Below are 26989 nucleotides of genomic sequence, written 5' to 3' on the forward strand. Positions count from 1 at the left end.
TTTTTTTTTCGCGTTTGTACTGAATCTATGGCAGAATGGCAGTTCAGCTCGAATACTATTTATAGTGGTATGTAGAAGTAGCAGTTATATTATTATTGTAATTGTAAGTCCATATATTCCTTTTTAACTTAAAACTTATGTATTATTCCGTTCTCGGACGTTCTAATAAGTGTTCAAAGTATAATATCTCCTTTATTGTGTCAAAATCAAACAAAATACTCGCGTTGAATTTGGGGTGAAAACATGGGAAAACATTTTGCACTTGATAGCGAAAATTTGCCAACGAAAAAGATCGCCTAGAATTATCACAAGTATCGTTATTTCTAAACAAAATGCAATAGTTTAAGTCATGAATCGCCATTTCGTTGGTTCAGTAGGTTACAATGACTGAATTTGTGGTGTAAATTTTGCGTTGAAATGCAAACGAAAACCATTTTGTTGGTAGATGTTGCGAATGCGCCTATATGCAGTTTTCGCCACTTAGTGTGATTTTTAAACTGAAAAATATGTGTAAATTACTTGGTTTTTAAGATTGTAATTATTGTGAAATAACGTTCGTTCCTTTAAGATTTTGGTTTGTTCATGTAAATATTGCCGTGGGTAATATTTTATTTTGCAGTTTGTGATAGTTGAAACGCAGATATCGAAACATTCATACTTCATTTATCGATTTTAGCCACACGTTCTTACATTTCTGCAGTTTTTATCTATTATCGAAAAGTATTTTTTTCATTTAAGGATATTGTATGTCTTGTTTAGACTTTAGTCTTAGAAAACGAAAGATCAAAGAGCAAAAATAACCGATGTATAAAACTTATCCCGTTTCAGAAGTAAGTGCATTTAAAAATAAATATTCGTTGTCATGTGATCAACCACCATACATAAATAATAGCCTTGTGTCCGACTTTTTCGCCAAGCAATTTTGTAAGAACATTTGTTATATTATAAGGAAGTGAAGTGTCAATTTCCTTTGAAATTCGATTATGTCGATATGCCTTTTTAGTTATGAAGGTGGAAGATATTTTTTTAATTTTTTTTTTAAATTTTATAAATAAATTTATATGAAAACTGTTGCATTATTGCTTTCAATGGTGCAATTCATTTTAAATTATTAATGGTGGATGTAATATTTTTATTCTGAAGGCATTACAAAAAATTCAACAGGAGTTTTTTCTCATTCAGGAGTATACATGACTGCGTTTAGATTACTAAATTAAATTTTTTACCCACATTTATAGCCAAGAGAAATATTAGATTTTATATTACTCTTCATAAAAAGGGATGCTTTATTATTATTATCTTTGACTGACTAACCATCACACCGCTCTTTTACAGTGGTAGGAAGAAAGAATAGAATGCCAAACTATTCTGTATTTGCAAACATTCTTTGCCTCTTCCATATTTATGGTCTCAAACATACCCGCCGATCATTTAGACTTCTGCCCTGACCATATCAAGTATTTGAAACAGTAGATCATGCCAAGATTTCCTCGGTCTTCCTCTGCTCCTATTTCAGACTGCATCCGCCTCATATATTTGTTTTAGCATTCTTTCCTCAATCATTGTTGCTGGGCGGTTTTTTCATCAACTTCGACCCTAATTATACTCAGTCAGTCTGCCGCCCGACCCTCAGTATACTAATCACAAGTAACTGCAACACCCAATTCCTATCTGTACAATATTTTTTGGCGTCTCTTGCGCTCTACCAAAAGTAAGTAAATAGAACGCTTATAAGCATCTCCCACTCTCTACCAACAGTATGTAAAAGACACTTTCAAGTGTTTCCCGCAAACAATGTGTTAACATATTTCGGACTGTTGTTTTTTACACCTGCGGACCGCTGGCAACAGGATTTTATAATTGTGAACATATCGCTCACTCTTTCAAGAACGTCATAAATCAAACATCGTCAATTTTCAGTTGTGCATGTTTTCGGAATGCCCAGAAAATGTACTATATCCCAGCAAAAGAGGCATATTTTTAACTTAATATTTACCAGCTACAGGGCAGAACATTTTGTTTTTAAATTTTAAAGAAAAGGTATTGTTTAATTATTTTTTTTTAAATACAAAACATTTTTCCAATAGAGAAAAAACCTTAAGGTTTTACCTAAAAAGATCTGTTGTACAGTAAAAAGTGCAATAAGTGGCTTGATATTTATTTTTAATACATTGTATTATATTTTTAAACTTTAAAAACGTTCTCCTGAAAAAGTTTTTGATTTATGACGTTCTTGAAAGGAGTGAGCGATATAGTTAAGACCTTACCAAAGAGATTGGTATATGGTATATTGGTATATATTGGTATATAATATTCATATAAAAACATTAAATAATTCCTTATATTCTTCCCTTAAATTAGGCCAGCGCAGAAAGTAAAAATACTTTTCCCATCCTTAAGCATCAATTGACCGAACGGGTAGAAATACCTTTCCTGTCCTTAATGATTAAAGAAAACACTTCGTTTTTTACCACTTGAGTTTTATTTTACACTACATGTTTCAGAAGTTAAACTTCCATCATTCAGGTCTGTATAATAATATGTTATTATACAGACCTGAATGATGGAAGTTTAACTTCTGAAACATGTAGTATATAATAAACTCAAGTGGAAAAAAACGAAGTTTTCTTTAATCATTGTAACATGTCTTACCACAAAGTTAATGCCGAAACAATAAATAAAATTTCCTGTCCTTAGTGTGTTAATAACAATTTGTGTTTTTTTTTTCAGCTGCCTAACAAGAAAAGCACCTAATAAAGTTTAAAAAAATGCCTCTATTTTGAGAAATAAATTTATATAAAATATTCTAAAAGTCACAACCATGAGGTGCCGCATTCAATAAAGAAAAGATAATATTATTACATATTCACAACAATGATCCATAGATCATGAAGTATAAACGACAGCTAATGTAAACATGTAGATGTCGACCATCTGTTAAATTATTGTACAAAAGGTTGTGCAGATATTGTTACATCGTTTTAAGGATTATCGACGAAACCAAAGACAAGTAGCCATATATATTCCATAGACAATAATACAAGTTAGCCTGTTATATTTGAAAAATAAATTGTTGCCATGTTGAAACTGGGACTGTCCCGCGACTGAACATATTTATCATTGTTATATGCGTATGTTGACAAAAGGATTTATTTAAGTATACATTTAAGGAACAAGTTTGTTGACTGTTGAAATACACATACACATTGTTCTAACCTAATACAGTATCGACGTTTGCTCGGATACTTTCAAAATGATCACCAAAGAAAAGCACTTTACCAAATGCGAAACCCCTAACAGCTCGAGAATCATCGAAGACAGAAAGCATTCCTCTAGAATACCGAATGGCATTGTCGTCCCGAACAAGCCTTCCAAACCGCTGATGGAGTTGCCCAAACTGGAAAAGCCGGAAGAGGCCAAAGAGCCGGAACCCAAAACCAATGGCGTGTTGGACGACAAGGCGGAGAACTCCGACGATTCGTACAACGCACCCAAATTCGGCACCGTCATCCCGAACCGCATATTCGTGGGGGGATTCTCCGCCAAGACTGCCGATGAGGAACTGTGGAGGTTCTTCTCCTCCTTTTCGCAAATCACCGCCGCTAAAATCATCTACGACAGGGCGGGCACTTCCAAATGTTACGGGTTTGTGACATTCGCAAACCCCAAGGAGGCGAAAGCCATCGTCAAACAGGTACGATATCGTTAAACATGTTAATCATGATGTTACATATATATATTATTACTTATAACCCCTATCCGCACCCAATGGTGCATAGGGCACTGCATGGAATTAACGCAGTGTTATCTTGATCACTACTTACATGAAGGCAAGGTGATCATTCTTGCGCTTCAGGAACCAGTCCAGGGTAATATAAAATAAATATTGCAGTGTAAAATCACTTATATTTATTTTCGCCCCCCTGGGAATCGAACCCAGGACCTCCAGCACGGTAGCTAAACACGCTGACCATTACACCACGGAGGCGGATTTTACTCCGATTTTTAAAAGTACATAATTTCTCAATTGTATGACACCAAAATATAAGTAATTGTAAAAGAAAACCCACAATATTAATATATACTGGCAAAACTTTAGTTTAAAAATCTTAAATATATTGATTTATTATTATGATAAAACTAAAGCCATAATTTACTTATATATTTCATTTATTGTTTCGGCAATCACTTCGTGGTAAGACACGAAGAAATTGTTTAAGAAAAACACTTATTTTTACCACTTTAGTTTATTCTATTTTAACGACTAGTTTCGGAAGCTTTGCTTCCATCTTCAGGTGTAAATATAGCTTCCAAAACTAGTTGTTATAACAAAATAAACTCAAATAGTAAAAAACAAGTGTTTTTCTTTTACAATCATGTCTTACCACAAAGTAAATGCCGAAACAATAAATAAAATATAAGTAAATTATGGTTTTAGTTTATTCATAATAATAAATTTAATATAATAAGGATTTTGATACTAAGGTTTTGCCAATATATAATAATATCGTGGGTATACTGACAAAATACGTTAACTCTAAAATCTCTGTTTGAAAATCCCTATTATTTAAAGCTTTTAGCATTAATAAAATACTTGCTATTAGCCCTTTCCACTCTGACCATTTATTCTCATAACTGACCAGCTACTATGATAAAAAAAGGGACATTTTTCTGCCATTAAAATAAATATTTTGGTTCCCTAATTTTGGGACACCCTGTCTGGTAATTCGTATGACCATGTTAATTAAGATTAACTGTATTTATTCAAAATATTTTTTGGTAGAATATACTTGGGTGATAGAGAAATCAGTGATAGAAATAAGTTATACCTGCGCCGGGCCAGACATTGTGGCCCACTGAGCTGCCTACTAGAATCATACGGGCCAGAATGTCTGGCCTACAGAGTGGTAATAGTTAAACTTAAAGTTGAATTTACTTTTAAAACCACATAAATATAACATTTCAAACTACTTAGTGTATTTTACCAGTTGATAGAACGTTGAAAACTTTATAATACTGTATCATTAAGTCGAAAATGCATATTTTTGAGTTAATGTTTTTTGCCAGTACACCCACGATATAGTGTACATATTTAATAAACCAATGGTTTTTATGTATGTTGCAATACTGAATTAAATACCAAATTTAAAACATATATTTATTTGCAGTATGGAGGTATAATGTTTTCTCCCATGGGAAGGCTCAGGATCGCGCAAGCCGTCAGAAAACAGGTTAGTAAGATCATTTTTACTATTGCCCTCCGCAAATAGGGCGATCGTCATGTGTCATCTGCCAATTCCTTCAATCCCGGTCAAATGCCTTGGAAAGATTTCTTACATTAGCATGGTTTAGTCCATAGGTGGCTAACATTTTCACAAGCCAGGCCAGATTTTATAAATGAGATTTCCTACCGGGTCCTAAAACAAAATTTATTTTATTATTCAAAGCCAACATGATAGATGTTGCTTTGTTAGCATGTTTGCTTAGTTTTAAATTCCACGAAAAAATAGTTTATAGTTTATCTGTCTTAAAAACTTCTCAGTTCTTCTGTTACTCTTCTCTTCTTTAGTCCAACGTCTTTACTACTTGACGCCATTATGGATCTTGAAATTATCAGGATAGTAAAATACTCTCATATATGGGATATGATACGAACTACGCACAATTTAATGTTCTTTTGGTGGTTTTGTGTACACTGAAGGTAAAAATGTGTGATTTGGTCCGCGGGCCGCAAGTGGAAATCCGCGGGCCGCGGGTTGGCCACCCTTGGTTTAGCCCCTTTTTTTTTAGACAATTTTTCATATTACTGACATTTGAAACTGTTTTCAATCCATAAATTACCAAACATTCCATCAGTTTACTTTCCAGTTAACGACTTATCAGTTTCGGAGCAAACAGCTTCTTACTTGAAACTAATCTGTATTAAAAACTCCCTTCTCCGTCTTATTCCTCATTACTAAGGGTTGTGACCCTTGTGAAAGCAATGACTCTTCTCCAGTTATCCCTTGACTGCGCTGCACGTAGCGCTCCAACCACCGAGGTGCCTGCTGCTGCCTTAACTTGATCGGTCCATCGTGTGGGGGATCGTCCTCTCCCTCTCTTCCCCTCCAGGCGGTATACCAATCACAACCAGTCGTTCCAGGCTATCTTCATTGCCACACGCAACGTGTCCAAAGAACTAGAGAATACATAGTGTACAGAAAAAACTATATACTTTATAAAAAAATCCAATACAGGTCATATCTCGGTATTACGAACTTCACGGAACCAAAAAAATATTTTTGCCATAATGAAAATTCATTACACTGGATGTATAGGATATGACACATTTTTAATTTATTTTATCGCTACATTATACCCACTCTTATCAGAAAATTAAAATTAGTTATTACTGTTACACTACACCCGATCTTCCAGCCAGTGATCAATACAATATAAGTACCTACCTACTACAGGACACAACAGAAATGAAATTATGATTTTCAAACAGTGAGACTTTATTGGAAAAAAGAAATTTATAAGCAATAAAAGAAAAGTGAATTAAAAAGCATGTTCAAATAGGTTTTTAATTTTTTATGAAAAAAATCTTCTTTTGGACTTCATGTTTTAAAATAAATTGTAACATCATTTTAAAATTTTGAAAAAAAGTTCATTATTCTGAGATCAGCTTCGCTACATTGAATTTTGGTTCAGTACATCTTATATGGACGTTTTCCGGGGACGAATTGCAGATTCGTTATACTGGTAATTTTGTTAATTCGGTATTCGCTACAAACAGATTTGACCTGTATTTGATGTGGCAGGGCTTGGGTAGTAAGAATCCCGAGTGGCTATTGTTTGTGTTAGTAAATTGTAATTATAATCTGTTTGTACTGTTCCAGGTGCCCCTGTACTCTCCGGAGCTGTCCCCCGTGATGGGGGGGGAGCCCTACTACCTGCCCCCGCACAAGGCTCCTCTGTGCATAGCGGCCTACCCCATGCCGCCAGCCATGCCAGTCCAGCAGGTATATTCCAACCCTCAATACAATCCCTGTAATCTTACTTATATCATCTTATATATCATAAAAATATGGAAGTCAACATTCACCATTGTACCATATTCCATAATTTAAAAAAATTGTACCCAGTTAGCCAATTAGTCAGGTATGCTAAATACTTGAAAGTGGTCAGGTTAGGAGTCGTAACAATCGGCGGGTATGTATGAGGAGATGCATGAACGTGGAAGAGGCGAAGAATGTTTGCAAGGACAGAGTGGTGTGGCGCTCTATTCTCTCTGCCTACCCCTTAGTTAGTTAGTTAGTTGTACCCAGTTATATATACAATCAAAGGGACAATCCAAATTCGACATATAAACATATAAAGTTACTTCCGGTACATGGAATATTGTGGATGAGTATCATCGTTGAACAACAAACTAGGAAAAAATATAGAAATCTTTTAGTACACAACCATACATACGCAATTTACCCAAACGAAGGTTTGACGGTCCCAAGAATTAACAATAAATATGGGAGTAGAACATTTCAATACATATATAGTTCCATACATTTTTAAATTGTTGCCGACGGAAGTAAAAAAAAATATAAAAAAAATGTGTACAGTTTAAATAGAAAAAAAAACATTATTGACAACCACACTACTCAAATTCTTGGAAGTTCTATATACATATACATACATATGTATATGAACCAATTTTGATACATTGTTCTTGAATCACTAGAACTTCACTAGCGACATCTATTGGTGAGGTGTCAAAAAATTATATATGAAAAATAACTCCTATAATCTAAAACAAGTATTTAGACACACTCAAAATGTTGTTTATAATATTTTATTAATTGTTTCGGCATTAACTTTGTGGTAAGACATGTTACAATGATTAAAGAAAACACTTGTTTTTATACCACTTGAGTTTTATTTAAGACTACTAGTTTCAGAAGCTAAACTTCCATCATTCAGGTCTAAATAAAGAATAAAAAGTTTTTATTCAGACCTGAACGATGGAAGTCTTTTGCAAAAACTTGGTGTCAGCTATCACTGACGTATTTAATTTCCTCCTCCTCCTCAGGCTGGTCACCCTCCCCAGGCGGGGCACTCGGGGTCCCCCCGCGGCAGCGCGGCCGCCACGCCCGAGACGGGCAACGGGGCGCCCCCCCCGCGCTACCCGCCGGCGCCGCGCCCCCCGCACGCCGTGTACCAGCACGCGCAGGCGCACCAGCCGCAGGGCATGGTCGCCCCGCAGTACATGCTGCCCGTGGCCTACCCGCAGGGCATACCGGGATACGACGGTAATTATGATATACAAGTTTTTCAACTCGTAATTTAGTTATGCTGTGCTTTCTTTACTCATTTGTTCAAACCATCGGTGGAATGCAGTGTTATCTTGATCATTAATACATGAAAAAGGGTGATTAGTCCTCCGCTTCGGGTACCAGTCCAGGGTAATAAAAAAATTAATAAAGTCCATTGAATAAATATTGCGAGTGTTTTTGCCTAGAATTTTCACTCACAAATTACATGAAATTATAGTAACTTTAAACATAAAGAGTAAATCCACTCACAAGTAGGCATAGGTTATGAAACTTATAAAGTTGAAGCCTGAGTAAGGACATGATAAACGGTGTTGCATAAGCCGTAGCTAGATTTCAGAGTCACTTGGACGTTAGGTGGTTAAAAAAAAATTGAAATAATATTAGAGTTAAATATTGGACTTCAATTCCCCCCTCTATTAGAGTGAAAAAAATAAACACTACAATGTTTTTCTTTGCCTTTCAGCCACCGGACTGTACACCACGTGCCCCGGCTACGCGCAGGCCATGCCGCCCGGCTTCCCGTACGTGGTGCTGCAGGCGGCCCCCCGGGAGGGCTACCCCTACCACCCCGCCCTCGCCTACGGGCCCCCGCCGGGCCCCAGCGCCTGCTACATGCCCGACGCCAAGATGCCTCTCATGAACTCCTACATCTACTAGAAAACATCTCATCACCCGATACTAGACGCATAATATCACCGAGTAAGAATGAAGGAATCGTTGTTTTAACTGAATCATATGGGATTGGATTTCTTTGTGGTTCTAGATCTTTCATTATGTTATCCTTAGACAAAATCTCATCACCCGATACTAGACGCATAAAATCACCGAGTAAGAATGAAGGAATCATTGTTTTGACTGAATCATATGTGATTGGATTTCTTTGTGGTTCTAGATCTTTCATTATGTTATCCTTAGACAAAATCTCATCACCCGATACTAGACGCATAAAATCACCGAGTAAGAATGAAGGAATCATTGTTTTGACTGAATCATATGGGATTGGATTTCCTTGTGGTTCTAGATCTTTCATTATGTTATCCTTAGACAAAATCTCATCACCCGATACTAGACGCATAAAATCACCGAGTAAGAATGAAGGAATCATTGTTTTGACTGAATCATATGGGATTGGATTTCTTTGTGGTTCTAGATCTTTCATTATGTTATCCTTAGACAAAATCTCATCACCCGATACTAGACGCATAAAATCACCAAGTAAGAATGAAGGAATCATTGTTTTGACTGAATCATATGGGATTGGATTTCTTTGTGGTTCTAGATCATTCATTATGTTGTCCTTGTTTGATCGTTATCGTTACTAGACAAAATCTCATCTCCCGATACTAGATGCAAAATTTTATCGAGTAAGAATGAAAGAATCATTGTTTTAATTTAATCACATGGGTGGAAACCATAGATCATTCATTATGTTACCATTTAAACTGCGGAGTTAATCGAAACAATATTACACGAACCTCTTTAATTTCCAGTCCATCATATGTAGATTTTTTTCAAAATTTTTATATCTCATGCTGTTTTTAAAATAGCACCATTTTTTTTTATTAGAGGTGCTTAGTTCCAAATTACACATAATAACCGTCATGGCAGAAATATAAATTTCTAATGTTATCATCCCTTATTTCTTTTCAGATTTCAGTTGAAGAATCTTTGAAAAAATTTGGAACTGCATGTTCTTACACTATGTCATCACTTTATCATAGTATGTATTCACATTCCTTTAAATTATTCTCCATATTCACAATCATTGGGGTACGGTTTCTGATGCATCTAATTTTAGTCGGTCAAAATGACTGAAAATACGTGTGAAGATAGCTGTATATTCATTTCCGGCCACTCCTGGATTCGATTCAAGGAGAGGGGCCTTATTCCGATCATTTGACGGTAATAAAATCATATTACTTTGCTCAAGCGTCAATTGATCCGTCACTAAATAACTACGACAATACATGTTCTATGTCAATTTTTAACAGTGCTTGAAATATTACACATTTGTTAGGAAAAAAAATGCGATATATGAATGATTTGTTTGTGTGTTCGATATCAATCCAGAATGACTATTTTGAGGGGGGGTGTAGAAACAAAACTAGAGAAGTCCATTTGCTGTAATATGAATGCATTATTTTAATAAGCTGAGTGCAAATCAAATATAGACAATTCAGCATGTTTTGATGTTGTTTTTTTTAGGGATTTTTCTATTGGATTTGATTGTTAATGCTAAAAGTGCCTATGATTACAAAATGATTATTGAATACACATAGCTAAAAACGTAAAAGGTTTCAGCCCTTGATACACATAGCTTAAAATCCCTCTAAATCCCTAAATCCCCCATTTGAACAGTCAATATGACAACCTGACGAGTCTTCTGTTAAATGAAAAACTTCGAAATTCCATGATAAATATTGAAAATAAAAATAAAACATTTTTACATCAAATGCATGTCAAGCATTTTCTCCGCCTCCATAGTGTAGTGGTTAGCGTGTTAAGGTACCTTGCTGGAGGTACTGGATTCCATTTATGGAAGGGTCAGAATAAATATAAGTGAATTTTCACTTTGATATTTATGTAACATTACCCTGGACTGGTACCTGAACTGCAGGGCTAATCACCTTTCCTTTGTGTATTTAACGATCAAGAAACACTGCTTTTATACATCGCAGTGCCCTATACACCATTGGGGGCGGATAAGGGTTACAAATAATTATATAAAGAATATGAATTATTTATGAATAAATGCAAAATATATATATGTTGAATTTAGTTCATGAATGATTTGTTCATCGTAATTACTCTAAAAATCTTCAAAATTGTAATTTATACAATTCATTTTGCTTCGGTGTGAATAATTATATCCAGCAAATGGCCACCTCTAACGTTTGCGCAACGTTCGGCACGTTTTTGCGCCCTTTCGTTTATCATGACGTGGCACAGTAGTCGTGTCCAAATGTTGGAATGGTCGCTTTCAGATCAATAAGAGAGATGTCTGATTGAGTCAGATCGGGCAATCCGTGTACGCAAGTGGCCATGTGATTCGTCAAATCTTATTTTCACTCTTAAATTCGGCTTCATAATTGGTCATGTAACTTAAAATCACGCATAACACACTGCACAAAAAAATGCACTTTTAATTGCGATGTTTCAATTATTTTTATCCATAAAAATTTCTGTCTTGAAAACTATGGATATTTATTTATATGCGCATTTTTTAATTTAATATTAAGTTTAATTAATTTAATATTAATTTAATATTAATTATCCTGACTAAGCAAACCTTTCAATTGTCAATTATTTGTATACCAAAAATGTGTAATTATCATTCTTAAAATTGAAACTTAATTTTGTAACAATTTACAAAAGTTGACACGTTTTTTATACTTATTTCGAACTGTAACATCAGTATTGATAATGGTGATCTCATTTTTTAAATCTAAAAATATTTAAAGATTATTTCGGAACCATGTTTTATCAAAATGTATTCTACCCCCAATTCCGAGGACCTGGAACGCACTGATGCATTTACGTAATTGACGATCTTGTTAACACCGCATCGATCCAAAGCAATGCCCTATACATAGTTGTGTATGGATTGGAGTAAATAATTTACAAAAAAAGGCCCTCAGATTACCAATTTTTCACATTCGCAAATGAAGTTAAACTCGAAATTAACCCTCAGTTTGCCGGAAATAAAAACCATTGATAACTACCGTTCTGGGTCCAATGGACCCTTATATAAAGTATGGCACCTTCTTTACTTATAATCCTCGTGTACGTTATATATTTTTATCTCCATATTATATTAAGAGTTTCAATAAATACAGAATTAACTTTGAAACGGGTCCGTTAGATCCGCACAGTAAACAAATTTGTCAAAAAGTGCTACATCAATTTTTGCTTTGTTTTTTTTTTCAATTGTGTATGGGGCACTGCATTATATTAACCCAGCATTGACTAGATCAGTCTTTCTCAGTGTGGGCGCCCTTGAAGTCTTTTAGAGGGTGGAAAAACAGAAAAAAGTGCTGAGATTAAGTAATGTTTATTTATCTCTTCCCTCTTTCGACAAGGAAACATTCTAGCCTTTTTATTTGCTCCTTCGATGAGAAATTGCAATAGGGGGGTGCCAGACAAAAAATTTAAATCCTAGCCCTTTTCGTTTGGGTGATTTAGTCAATATTCTGATAAATTGCATATTTAAAGCGAAAATTTGCAAGCCATGAGTGTTTTAAACTCCTCACCTCTGGGTTTTTTCTAAGTTGTTTTTTTTTTACTTGAGAATTAAGCAATATAAATTGGACTATTTTTATGAGAACTATTATTTCATCGCGCGTATGTGGTACGTTAATAGAGGTAGAGTTGTTTATTCCACCGTTTGTTACGAAAGTACAACACTGTATCGTCGGTTTAGGACCAGAAAAAATTACCATATCTGTGGCTGTAGGCCGGTAGTGTTATTGACATCGATACTGATTGAATTAGAGATGAGAAAATGTAAAGTAAAGCGTTGCAAATGTTTTATTTCTCTTGGCAATCATTGTTTATTGGTCGCAACGACCATACGTGGAGACAGTCGAGCTAGCATTTTACAAAAAAATGGCTCTTTAAATTTTCCAGATACATCTACTTATGTTGTGAAACACAACGCCTCGTTTACGCAAGACAATTGCTCCGCCTTTCCATCAAGACAAGGCATTGGCCTCATATTTTTTTAAACAATGCAGTGAATTCAGTTGAGTTTAGTCTTATCACCCAAAATCGCGCATAATAAACTGCACAAAAAATGCAATTTTTAATTATGATGTTGTTATATTATTTTTATTTGTTAAAATTTTGGTCTTTAAAACTATGGATATTTATATACATATTTTTTAATCTACTATTTTCCTAATGAAGTAAACCTTTCAATTCCACCATTCCGTCAAGGCAAGCAATTGACCTCATATTTATGGAGACAATCCAGTGAGGCTACTTTTTGTGCCGAATCGCCTTCTCTATCGGCCTTTCGTTAATGCATACTGCTAGACAGTTTCGGGACAGTCCAACGCATGCCTAACTGGCATCTATCGACAGATATTTTTAATATAAATTAGCAGAATCATAAAATTACATACTCAAGACTCTACTTTAATACACTTCGATATTTTTTTGTTATTATAATGATTTACTCTTCTTCTGTGCATGTCATGTCTGGTCTCCCTGACATCGACTATCACTTGAGAGTCCTTGTCTCGGGCAACTCTAAACAGCGCCTCAACGGTCCTGATCCCCGTCCAATCTCGTATATTCCGAGCCAGGAGATCTGTCCTCTGCCCACACCTCATCGACCTTAAAATAATTTACTAATGGCATCAAACTTAGCTGTCATATATGTGTTTGTTTTTTTAAAAATAGATTTTAGATTGGCGGTGCAATTGTCCTCGCGTGAACGACGCATGACTGATATATATGTATATGGTTTCTGTCGACAATTTGTAGTTGATCACGTAGCCGTATGTGAACCGTCTCTCAGAAATTATGCAACGTATTGAAAGTTACGCTGTTTTTCCTAATTGTTATCAAAATTAACAAGACGCAAGACGTCTTATACCCGTGTTATGTCCATTTCGCAATAATTAATTTATATTTGGAACATTTAATGTTTGTTTCACAACAGTTAATGTATGATTCACAACAGTTAATGTATGTTACACAACAGTTAATGTATGTTTCGCAACAGTTATGTGTTTTTCACAACAGATTGTCCGATTTTTCACTGCAACCGATACATTATCGATACTGGTGTTAATGTATCTATTTTTACGTAATTTTTCTTAGACAAATGGTTGCACACTGAGGCCGATTTTTCATTTAGTATAATGATGATTAGACAAGCTTGCCAGATTTCTGAGATGTTCAACTGGAATGCGTCCAGCATACAGTACAGTGAAATAAATGACAATATAATTTACCTTAAAAATCCTTCACAGTTAATTATTTTTAGACTTTTTTTGTCATCTGTAATCAAATTTGATTTTTACCGGGACGTGAATCAAACCACGACACCGGCATTTTGTTTAAAGACCGGGACTGTCCCGATCAAACTGAGACGTCTGGCAAGCCTAATATAAGATAGAATGGATAGAAAAAAAACTGCCTTGGATAGCGGACGCGATCTGACAAAACAATAAACGTATTGGATACAAGATGCAGTAGAGTCCGGATAACTGGGCCTAGTGTGGACTGAAGGGTGGCCGTATTTTGTGAAAATGCTGGGTTATCGGGAACGTGGTTAAAAAAAAAGTTTATAACCAGGAGTGTAATGTCATATATGTTACTATACTCTTTTTTATTGTTTGAGAATTCAACAGAGAATAAATTTCCCAAAATAGCCTCACACAAAGGAAAAGTATGTACTTCATTTGCTACATTTTATTTATTAGTTTTTACTTTGTGAAAATGAAAATAAGTGCACAGTAATTTACCTGATGAGACAGACCTCAGAAAACATTTTATAAAGGTATAAAGCTGTCTCCATGGTGTAATGGTCGCACGCTCGGCTACCGTCCCGGAGGTCCCGGGTTCGATTCCCAGGGGGGGGTCAAATGAATATAAGTGATTTTTTCACTCTGATATTTATTCAACACTACCCTGGACTGGTACCTGAAGCGGAGGGCTGATCACCTTTCCTTCATGTGTTAATGATCAAGACAACATTGCTTTTATATGATGCAGTGCCCTGTGCACCATCGGGTGCGGATGAGGGTTTAAAAAAAAAAATAATGAAATGCCAGAGTGTGGCCAGTCTGGACCGCCGGTTTATCGAATGCCGAGTTTTTCGGACTCTACTGTATAATAATAATAATAATGATATAGTCCACAAAAGTAATTCAGTTTAATTTGTAAGCTTTTGTGAATGTACTCTAACGATAGTTACGCGATAATAATTAGATGTAAGCCATTGAAATTTGCTTCCTATGTAAAGAATTGTTAAGTTTTTCATTAAGTTTTTCAAATTTAAAATAAAAATGCCATTCGCTTGGACCTTGTTGCGTGAATGTGGTTTATTTATTACAATTGGTTGCGATACTTCCACTTTCATGATGTCATCTCGTAATCGAGGTCCCCTCAAAATCGAGGTGACCTCACGAATAAGGTCCCCTCACGATCGAGGTCCCCTTACAATTGAGGTTGCCTCATAATCGAGATCCCCTCGTAATTGAGGTTACCTCATAATCGAGATCCCCTTGTAATCGAGGTTACCTCACAATAGAGATCCCTCACAATAGAGATACCCTCACGATCGAGGCCACCTCACAATCAAGGCCAGCTCACTATCAAGGCCAGCTCACTATCGCATATAATACATGCAATATTATTGATATCACTTCATATATGAGATTGTGCAAGGCCGTATTATCTCATTGTGGAGTTCCTCTTGATGAGGGCCATGTTGTGTTTGAAGCCAGCTCATCATAGGGGTCAACTTCGTATTTACAAATTTGCTTTTTATGATAATTCTAGTTATCGTTGCATTTTAAGACTTAATCATTTGTAGTCCTATCTTAGATCTCAAGTGTCTGAATTCATTCAGACATTCTAGTTCCCGTTCCTCTTTTCCTACATTCCTTTTGTTTATTTATTCATTATTTATTTTTAAATCTAAACTTTATTCGCTTTGAATTGCACAAAACAACGAGTGAATAACAAAAGAAAATGGCGCAAAATGACAACTTTTTCTGCTTCACGTGTTTCCCAAACGTTTTGTAATACTTTATTTATTTTGCTTTTAAAACAATAACTTCTTATCCCGCCATATTTAATTATTGACTTTATATTTAGGCTGTCCGATATTGAGTTTCAACAAATAAAACAGTACCACGCTAGTACCATACAAATTATTTATTTTTTTGTTGACATGGAAATTAAAAAATAAATCATATTTTTACTTTGAAACTAATACAAAATATTTAATAAATTCATGATTTTTGAGAGAAGAATCAAAACTGTACGAAATGTTTGTCCAACCAGACTGTTTACTTTTAAATGGTTTACTTGTATCGTGTTGTGGTCCCGTGGTAAGTGTCGCGGACTCAGAGTTTCTCGGTTCGAATCCACTCTACCACAACTTGATACCTATTTCTAATAATGAGCCGCTTAGGCTCACAGAGATAGTATGAAATCGAAATATTTATGTAAATAATGAAAACACAAATATTTCTCTTTTTTTTTAATTAAAAATTAATAAGGCGAGGTATGTAAAAATATGAAAACTAGTATTCCGAATTGGGAATTGACTGTTTTTCAATAATTTGTTGGCAAGACCCTGCCGACAGCTTTTGTTATTCATTCGTTATAAGAGTATTAAAAAAATATACATATTATTTGTGTATAGTTGTATTATGTATTTGCAAATGCGTCATGATGAAACATTGTCCCGGCTTCATGATTTATATATTTTAATTTATCTCATGAAGTGATTGCTAAATGGATAAATACACTGTAAGGCATTGAAAATTATTTAATATATAATTAAAAATATAATGGTTAAGTTACTTTTAATTCTACTCGTAATCACTAAATCTAAGTGTGCTTTTGTTGAAATTATTCATAGTCGATATTAAATATTGCTAAATTGTGTTATAAATATTTATATTGTATTTAATTATAAACAGGAAAAATACAAAAAAATCTATGTCGTAAGTTATTTAATATTGTAATTTGTAAGTATTATTATTACTTTAAGGTACATATTAAAAAATAATAAATTTAAGCTCGGATACAGTATTATCCTAATATTATCATATAAAACGTATTCAAATATGACTGTTCATTTACCATTTAATTATTTTGTTTTTTGTTATAGCTATTCTGCATGTGACGGTTAGTTGATCTTTCCGGGAGTAAAAAAATTGATGTCCGACTTTTTCTGGGGTTCTTTTTACATGAAAAAAAATTTTTTTTTATTAAATCGATGTATTATGAAGATAGAAATAATGTTGAAATTTTTTTTTTTTAAAAACTTCAATTTTATATTTTTCAATTATGACAAAATTACACACAAATATCCACAGATGTCATTGCTATGCAAGTTACATAATACTAACTGAAGGACGGATTTCGGCGTTCATTAACGTCGATACTCCTTTAAGGAAAATTCACCCCGACGTTCATTTACGTCCATACTCCCGGAAAGGTTAAAGGTTTAAATGCAGAGGCTGTTTATTGCTAATTATATATGAGAAAATTCAGACATTTTTGAAGAATTTGTGAATTTTTTTTTCATTGTTGAAGGTGTAAAAAATTTCTTTGAATTTAAATAAATTTCTATATCAGGTTATCACAAATGTAGTCATATATTTTCCACACATTGTTTTTATTTGTTTAATTTAATGACAGCAGTCAAATTGCCCTTAAAAACAAATTTGTCGGGTCACAAAATAAATGCCCCATTTTCGGAAAGAATTTTAAAAATTAGTTTGAAATTAAAATTTAAAAAAAAACCTTATTTAAAGTTGGTGATAGCTGTTTCGCTCTGCAAAAGTCACTGTTAAACTCACACAAAGTTATAAAATATTTGCGGGGAAGATACATCTATCACTGAAGTAATAATTGCACAAATAATTTAACTATAAATACACAAAGTATTATTTATTTTTAGTCATATACTATTTAGATATTTCAAAATTTTCATGCATCGTACCATTCATTAATATTTTTGAATATATTTAAATTTAGTGTTGATTCGTTTTTTATGAGAGCCGTATTTTTCGAAATTTTTACTCTTCAGGCTTACCCCTACATACGGACATTCGCTTTGTAGTCGCTCGCTTTATGACATATCTCTGTGAATACCATGTCTTTGAATTCGAGAGAACTGATGGCAAGAATCGTGCAAGAATTACAGCGGAAATTTTACTGACTGCACCGTACGCCTTTGACAACGCTGCCATTTGTAACTTTTTCAAACTACAGTATGACCTGACGCCACACTGCATCCAGATGTTTGGGTATTTACTGTGCAGTAAACTCCCCATTTACACAGAAAAAAATAGAAACTATTTACTGAAATAAAATAAAAATTTGCATATAGGTTTTCTTTTTATGAAAATCAATTCAGGATTTAAAAAAAATATAATTCTTTTTTGCTTATCGTATCTTAACACATTGTTGGCGTACGGTTTTTTCATCAACTCCGACCCTATTTTTTATTATTTTTTTTTTAAACCCTTATCCGCACCCCAATGGTGCATAGGGCACTGTGTCATATAAACGCAGTGTTATCTTGATCGTTTACACATGAAGGAAAGGTGATCAGCCCTCCGCTTCAGGTATCAGTCCATGGTAATATTGAATAAATATTACAGTGAAAAAAATCACTTACATTTATTTTACCCCCCTTGGGAATCGAACCCGGGGCCTCCAGAACGGTAGCCGAGCGTGCTGACCATTACACTACGGAGGCGGACCCTATTTAGTATACTAATTAGGGTTGTATACTAATCATACGAACCTAATTCCAATCTGTAGCTAAATGCGCAACCATTACACTACGAAGTCGGGACAACTTTACCCTGCGTTAAGATGGGTTATACTGTATGTCTTTCAGTCGAAATACGTTGAAATTGTTAAATAATGTTATCTGATATCTTAAATGTGATTGAGTGCATTGATAAACATATTTTTTTGTAATTAATATTAACACGTTTGCGGATACTTTTTTTCGTATAGAAGTATCTCATATTTTATTTTGTATGTTATTTACTGTTTCGGCATTCACTTTGTGGTGAGACATGATTCAATTATAAATAAAACACTTGTTCAGTTTACCACTTGAGTATTATATCGTTAAGACTAGTTTCGGAAGCTGTAAATGCTTCCATCCACGTGTTTGAATATAAACTGGGTGTATAATATAAATAAATATAAACATATGATGTTTATATTCCAACCAAATGCTTCCATCCAGGGGTTCGAATATAAACTCAGAGTATAATATAAATGAATATTAACATAATAATAAAATAATAAATAAAACCCTTATCCGCACCCCAATGGTGCATAGGGCACTGCGTCATATAAACGCAGTGTTATCTTGATCGTTTACGCATGAAGGAAAGGTGATCAGCCCTCCGCTTCAGGTACCAGTCCGGGGTAATATTGAATAAATATAACAGTGAAAAAATCACTTATATTTATTTTCCCCCCTTTGGGAATCGAACCCGGGACCTACAGAACGGTGGCCGAGCGTACTGACCATTACACTACGGAGACGGACATATAATGTTTATATTCCAACCCATAGATGGAAGCATCTGTAGCTTCCGAAACTATTTGTAACAATATAACACTCAAGTGGTAAAAAATGAGTGTTATTTAAAAAAAATACATATTTATGTTTTCTGTAATTCACAAACCTGTGACTTTGATTTATATAGAAATATTTCATATAGAGACTGCTAACTGTTTAATTGTTTAAGTGTTTTACCTGTTGTTACCGTATTTTCCATACAAAATGTTATTCGGGTGGCGGCTATTGCGGTCATCTCCTCTAAACCGTGAATGTGTTAATTTTAATCATAAATATATGTATCAACAATTTAACTGAAGATGACATAAAAAGTTATCAAGTTTTCTGGGCAGTCTAGTCTGGTCTCAAATACTCGGGATTCCAGTGACCTCTCAATATGGTGTTTCTGTATGTATCTCGTTTGCCACCTTATCTTCTCATATTTCTACTCTCCTCGTAAAGCGCATATTTTGATCTTTATGATTTAAATCAGCTGTTCCCAATTAGTTTTTTCCTGCATACCACTTGCGAAAATGATAAACAAAAAGTTTAATCTGTTTTTTTGTTGTTTTTTTTTATATATTTATTTCCATCAAAACATAGTTCTAATGACAGTAAAAATCTATTAAACCACTTCACATTCGTGTGGTATTTTTTAAAAATAGAACTAAAAATTTCATTAATTGATTCGGCAGTCACATTGTAATAAAATCTATCCATTTTTAATTTAAGTTTTACTTGGTTAATACCACTATTCCTTTAAATCTATTGTGACACGTGTTTCGATGCGTTGTGTAAACTGGCATCATGGCTAATTGGGAAGCATTGGTTTAAATTATCAAAAAATGCACCGTTTCAAACCGCTGTTTTGAAATTTTACATTTTCTTCAACTAATTTCGGTATAGCTGCATCACTATCAGGCTTACGATTATGACAAATTTTCATCTTTTGAATAAAACAGTGCTATTAAGTTTAAGTGAAGGAGGCGATGGAAGGAGTAATAAAGTGGGAGGGGGGGTTAGTTATAAATCAGCTGTCATCGTGTCTGATGATGACGCAGTAGTATTGAAAATAGTTGTGTGAAATTTAAAACGACTTGATAACAGTATAAGACACATAGATATGTTGAAACTTACGTAGAACAAACTCTAATTTGTAAAGTTCTCCCAGTCAATAAAGCCTCTATTTTAGATGCTTGTCTAAAGGTAGGATAGTAAGGATAGGGAAGGTAAATGTGAAAAGTACATCACAAACACCCAGATGAATTGAAAATAAATCTTTCTTGAATTCATTTTGCAATTTGCGGGAATCGAACCCGCGACGCCAGTTTCGCACTCGAACGTCTACCCAACTACGCCACGGCGCCTATCAATAAACACAGCAATGCAATTCAATAATATTCAATAATTCCCAACTTAGCCGTGCATTCCTTTCTAATATCTTCATTTCTAATACTGTCATGTATCGATTTTCTATTCATTTGTAGAATAAATTGCATTTTAAACGCAATTACTCTGCTTTTGATCCTTCTTTTAATGGCTTCCCAAGGATAAATACATTGCTCATTCCTTTCAAGAACGTCATAAATAAAAAAACTTGATTTTTCAGGAAAACGTTTTTAAAGTTTAAAAATATAATTCAATGTATTAAAAATAAATATCAAGCCACTTATTGAACTTTTTAGTGTGCAACATATCTTTTTAGGTAAAACCTGAAGGTTTTTTCTCTACTTGGAATTTTCTTTTTAAATTTAAAAAAAAAAATAAACAATACCTTTTTTCCAAAATACAAAAACAACACTTTCTGCCCTGTAGCGGGTAAATATTAACTTTAAAATATGCTGCTTTTGCTGAGATAAAGTACATTTTCTGGGCATTCCGAAAATATGCACAACTGAAAATTGACAATTTTTTATTTATGACGTCCTTGAAAGGAGTTAGCGATATGCGGATATCCTTAAATGACTAAATTCGGTAAAAGTATTCATTTTGGGAGAATTTTTCTTATAAGTTTGTTCCACGAAAGTTCAACTGAACTTGATTTCTGCAGCTCAGATAATACATCATAATTTCACAGATAGCTGGAATCATATCTAAAGAATTAGCCACAAATTCAGCACTTCATAAAAAGCATTAAAAATATTAGCATTTTTATTTTTCTTCTCGATATATAACCAGTATTTTTCTATACCCTGGCTCAAACGTGTATTATTTTACTTATATAAAACAAACGAAGAAATCTAAATGTTTACTTATAAGATTCGCAAAGTGGAAAGTGCTTATCTCTATATTATTCTATGTACATCTAGCAATATTACGTATGTGACTTGTATTTTTTGTAATATGTTAAGTATTTATATTTACGTAGGGTATGTTTAAGTTAAATTTAAGAATGATGCACATGATCATATCGCGCTGGGCAGGGAGTGTCTGTAATATCCTATCAGGAGCCTCGATTTGTTAGATTTAGTGTAATATAAGCCTAAAGGTCTGAATGCTAGCTGCGGCGGTAAGAGCGATAGACGCTCCCATTTTTTATTGAATTACACAATCTATTGATGAATAAGCCGATTTGTTCAATGGATAGTACCATTTGGTCAGTGAATAGCCAACATGTTTAATGGATAGCACAATTTGATCAGTGGATAGCCAATTTGTTTAATGGATAGCTTAATTTGATCAGTGAATGGCCAACTTCTTTAATGGATAGCACAATTTGATCAGTGAATAGCCAACATGTTCAATGGATAGCACAATTTGATCAGTGAATAGCCAATTTGTTTAATGGATAGCACAATTTGATCAATGGATAGCCAATTTGTTTAATGGATAGCACAATTTGATCAGTCAATAGCTCGATTTGCTTAATGGATATCACAATTTGATCAGTGAATAGTCAGTTTGTTTGATGTATAGCTCAAATTGATCAGTGAATAGCCCGATTCTTAATGTATAGCACCCTTTGATCAGTGAATAATGCAGGTTTTAATGGGTAGAACAACTAGATCAGTGAACTGCTAATTTATTTAATGCATAGCACAATTTGATCAGTGAATAACCAATTTATTTAATAGATAGGACAATTTGATCAGTGAAAAGCGCAATTTGTAATGGATAACACAAATTCGTAATTGAATAGTCTAATTTATTTCATGGATATCACAATTTGGTCTGTGAAAAGCGCAATTTGTTTGATAGATAGAATAATGAGATCAGTTAATAGTGCAATTTTTTTCAATGGATAGCCCAATTTGAGCTGTTTTTTGTTGATTTGTCGTTGAACTTGCACTATAGAGCCTTTACACAATTTATTTTAATAATAATGATTATACAAATTCAATATAATTACACGACTGCAATTTGGAAATATAATAAGTAAGGTATAGAAAGTAGGATAGAGAATAGAAATGGAGGGGGGCAATCCAAATAGGGATAATGTGATGGATAGTTAGGAATTATAGTAACGGATTAGACATTTCTTGAGGATAGTCGGAGAGGGTGCATTTTGCATATACATATTAGCTTATTTGCATCAAAATAAAATAGCAGCAAACAAAATATGGTGATTCATTGAACAACAAACAAAATTTATTGAATGAGTCATGAAATTATTGTATGAGGGACAAAATTCATTGAACAAGTTACAAAATTCATTGAATGAGTGAAAAAATTCATTGAAGGGTCAAAATTCATTAAAACACTGACAAAGTTCATTGAACATGGGTCAAAATTCATTAAACAAGTTACAAAATTCATTGAACGAGTCAAGAAATTCATTGAAACTCACAAAATTAATTGAACAAGTCACAGAATTCATTAAACAACTCACAACATTCATTGAACGAGTCAAGAAATTCATTGAACAAGGGAAAAAATTCATTAAACAAGCAAAAAATTTATTGAATAAGTCAAAGTTAATTGAACTAGGGACAAAATTCTTTGATCAATTCACATAATTCATTGAAGAAGTCACAAAATTTGTTGAAGAAGTCACAAAATTCATTAAACAACTCACTAAATTCATTTAACAGGGAATTTTTTCATCCACAAATGGGAGGTTCCGCCGCTCTTATCGGCTGCGGCTAGGAAATTAGACCCGATAGAATATAAGACTAAGAATAGCTAAGTCATTGGTCTTAGTGTTATGGCAATAAGTATGTAAGGCGGCTGGAATGTATACAATAAGGTTTGCTTGCGGCAAACTATTTAAGACGTGTAAACTGAACTAAAAGGCTTTCTCTCATTTCTTTTGTACGTTTCTGTTAATAAAAAAACCCCACCCTGTTAAATTGGCACTTCATACAACAAACTGATATCATTCCAATCTTTATCTTTACTGAGAAATTTGTAATGTAAAATCAAATCACAACTTTATAGTTTTTTCCATCCATTTTATTTGACCAGTTACCAGATTCGTTATCAGACTGGTGATGTCGGTAACAAGGAAACCTGGTCACTGGCCAAATAAAACATATCGCTCACTCCTTTCAAGAACATCATAAATCAAAAAACTTGATTTTTCAGGAAAACGTTTTTAATGTTAAAAAACATAATACAATGTATTAAAAATAGATATCAAACCACTTATTGAACTTTTTAGGTAAAACCTGAAGGTTATTTCTCCATTTGAAAAATATTTAATATATTTAAAAAAAATAATTAAACAATACCTTTTCTTTAAAATGTAAAAACAACGCTTACTGCCCTGTAGCAGGTAAATATTAAGTTAAAAATATGCTAAATATATACTTTTTGCTGGGATATAGTACATTTTCTGGGCATTCCGAAAACATGCACAACTGAAAATTGATGATTTTTGATTTATGACGTTCTTGGAAGGAGTGAGCGATATGTGGAAAAAACTATATACTTGTTATTTTATTTCATGAAATGCAGTTCTACCAAGATATGTAGTACAAAACTTAAATTTGTAATAAATTAATAACCAAGTATTTTCTGATTTCTGTGTTAAAATTTAACACGCGACAAATTAAAAGTACCCAAATCTAAATACCAACCATCAAACATCAGTAAGTTTTTACAGTTGCTCAAAATTTAGTTTCCGATGTTCTTCAATATACAGTGCCAGCTTGCTAATTCGAACGTAAATCGCGCAGCGGGTCATTCGGATTAGGGAATGTTTCGGGATACTGATTGTTTTGAGAAAAATATGAGAAGAAAAGGAAATTTCTGTTTATGAAAATGCTATATTTTATATTTTTATTTAGGTCTTCCCTTATCTGCACCCAATCGTGCATAGGGCACTGCATTGTATAGAAGCAGTGGTATCTTTATCGTTAAATACACGAAGGAAAGGTGATCGGCCTTCCGCTTCAGGTACCAGTCCAGGGTCATATTAAATAAATATTATACTGAAAAATCACTAATATTTATTTTGATCCTCTTGGAAATCGAATCCGGGACCTCCAGCATGGTAGCCTTGCGTGCTGACCATTACACTACGGAGGCGGACATAGGTATTTATTTAGGTACTGAATGAATAATCAAAAAAATTAACATTTTTATTGTAGCTTGAAAAAATCATATTTTCTTTTGAACCAATAAACCTTACTGGTGTTCAAGGGATAAATCACGCATCTCAAAACCATAAATTCCTCAGTGTTATGGATGACTTGTTCAGCCCAGTTGATGGCTGTGTTAAAAGCTTTCACGGCTTCAAAAGGTGGAATTTTTTTAACTGGTATCAACTGAGACGCGAAATCGTTCAAATTTTTAGAGCGTTTCGGATTATTGTGCGTTCGGATTAGCATACTGGCACTGCGACTTTGAAAATCTTCACCATTCAATGGTTGTTATTTCATTTGTAAAAATATACACATCTGGTTGTAACAAACTCGGAAAACAACTCAAAAACTTGTAATTTGTCAACAAGACGCCTTTAGCGGTAGGTACTCAATACACATCCAAAATCATTCAATCCTTTTTTCAGATTCATTTTGATAATTGCATGTATATTTTTGCATTTCAATATATCAATAAAAATATTTTAGAGTCGCTATACAAATGTTATAAAGATTATTTGTGACTTGCGTATTTTTTGCTGTATTTTTTTTTCATCATCGCATAATGTAACAATAAACACATTTATCACATATCCTATCGAATATATATTCACAATTTTTAGATACTTATATTCATCATATATTTTATATCAAATAGCCATGTGAAGAGTGAAATAATTCACATTTTGAGTGTGTCCGAATACTTCACAAATCTGGATTTTTTTCACTTAGAAGTTAATTTTACATTTTCGTCATCTCAACGTAGATGAAGAAGAATAAGGAAGTCTAGGTATTTACTGGGCTTATTACCCGTCATAGGCTGGTTAAGTGATCTTTTTACACGCATGTAACATTCACCATTCTATCCATGATTGACTATCACACTACTCAGAAATTTCTAAACTCTTAGATATATTGATCAATCTTATGACACAGTACATATGAGTTCACATCAGCCATCTATGTTGGATTGAGAAAAGCTTTTGTTTTGCAGTCAGTGCACAAATTCAGTTGCATATTGAGTATTTCCTCCTAATTAATTTGACTATTTGATATCAAAAACATCACCAGAAAAAAATATTAACCAAATAATGTAATGAATACAATGGAGTAATCTACATATTATATATATACTTCACAAATTTCTCAACTGAACTTCCAAATATATTAAATTATTACCCACATGTGAAAGAGATCCAAGACTATTGCATATACATATATACAAGTTTCAAAAATTAATGCAATATGTATGTTGAATATTGAACTGAATGGTGGACATCATACAAGTATATAAAATGATCACCCAAGCCAGCCAAACGCCAGGTCATAAGCCCTGGTATGCTCAGACTTACATCTTTTTTCATATAAAAAAATAAACGATACTTGTTTCATCTCAAGCTGAGATCATAAAGTAACAGTTACCCATTCGTTAAACCTCTAGTATTTACTAAACCATTGAATGTAAAAAATACTTAGTCATATTTTATATCACATTCGATGAACAGTTTCCTCACTGTTGTGCCATCTACAGATAGATATCCATCACCTATACCCGATTGCCAAAGTGTATTTTTTTTTTTTAAATGTATATTCTCATAATTTATACTTGAAGCACTAACTTAGTGATTTTTCATTTTATAATTAAAATGTAATTTTGTTTTCAAATCACTGTAAATATTTTATTATTACTTAATTATAATGTCTACCGGTTTCAAAGCTAACCGCTTCTTTATCAAGACTGTATTATTAAACCATATCCGCTCCCTAGGTGGAGCATATGGAGTCCACAAACTGTCTCCAGGCTTTTCTGTCGGCTGCCAGCTCCCTTGCATCCTCCCAAGTCAGATCCGCGTCCCGAAGTTCTGACGAGAACTGCC

At 33.8% G+C, this 26989-nt stretch overlaps 1 protein-coding gene across 2 annotated transcripts; it reads left to right on the forward strand.

Moving 5' to 3' along the window:
* Window positions 1-26989, forward strand: LOC148306957 (uncharacterized). 2 transcript variants are annotated; one of them, XM_088264116.1, is made up of 7 exons: window positions 1-67; window positions 2731-3694; window positions 5169-5231; window positions 6882-7004; window positions 8069-8288; window positions 8776-9011; window positions 9963-10750. In XM_088264116.1, the coding sequence occupies exons 2-6, from the start codon at window positions 3254-3256 to the stop codon at window positions 8967-8969; spliced, it is 1041 nt and encodes a 346-aa protein (XP_088120242.1). In that variant the 5' UTR covers window positions 1-67; window positions 2731-3253; the 3' UTR covers window positions 8970-9011; window positions 9963-10750. The 2 variants fall into 2 exon arrangements, 1 of the variants encoding a protein (XP_088120242.1); XR_015837916.1 differs by lacking the exon at window positions 1-67 and adding an exon at window positions 26881-26989 and having other exon boundaries at window positions 3126-3694; window positions 9963-10032.

This window comes from Brachycentrus maculatus, unplaced genomic scaffold (genome assembly GCF_059751285.1).
Source record: "Brachycentrus maculatus isolate JH-2025_06_01 unplaced genomic scaffold, ASM5975128v1 h1tg000216l, whole genome shotgun sequence".
NCBI lineage: Eukaryota > Metazoa > Arthropoda > Insecta > Trichoptera > Brachycentridae > Brachycentrus > Brachycentrus maculatus.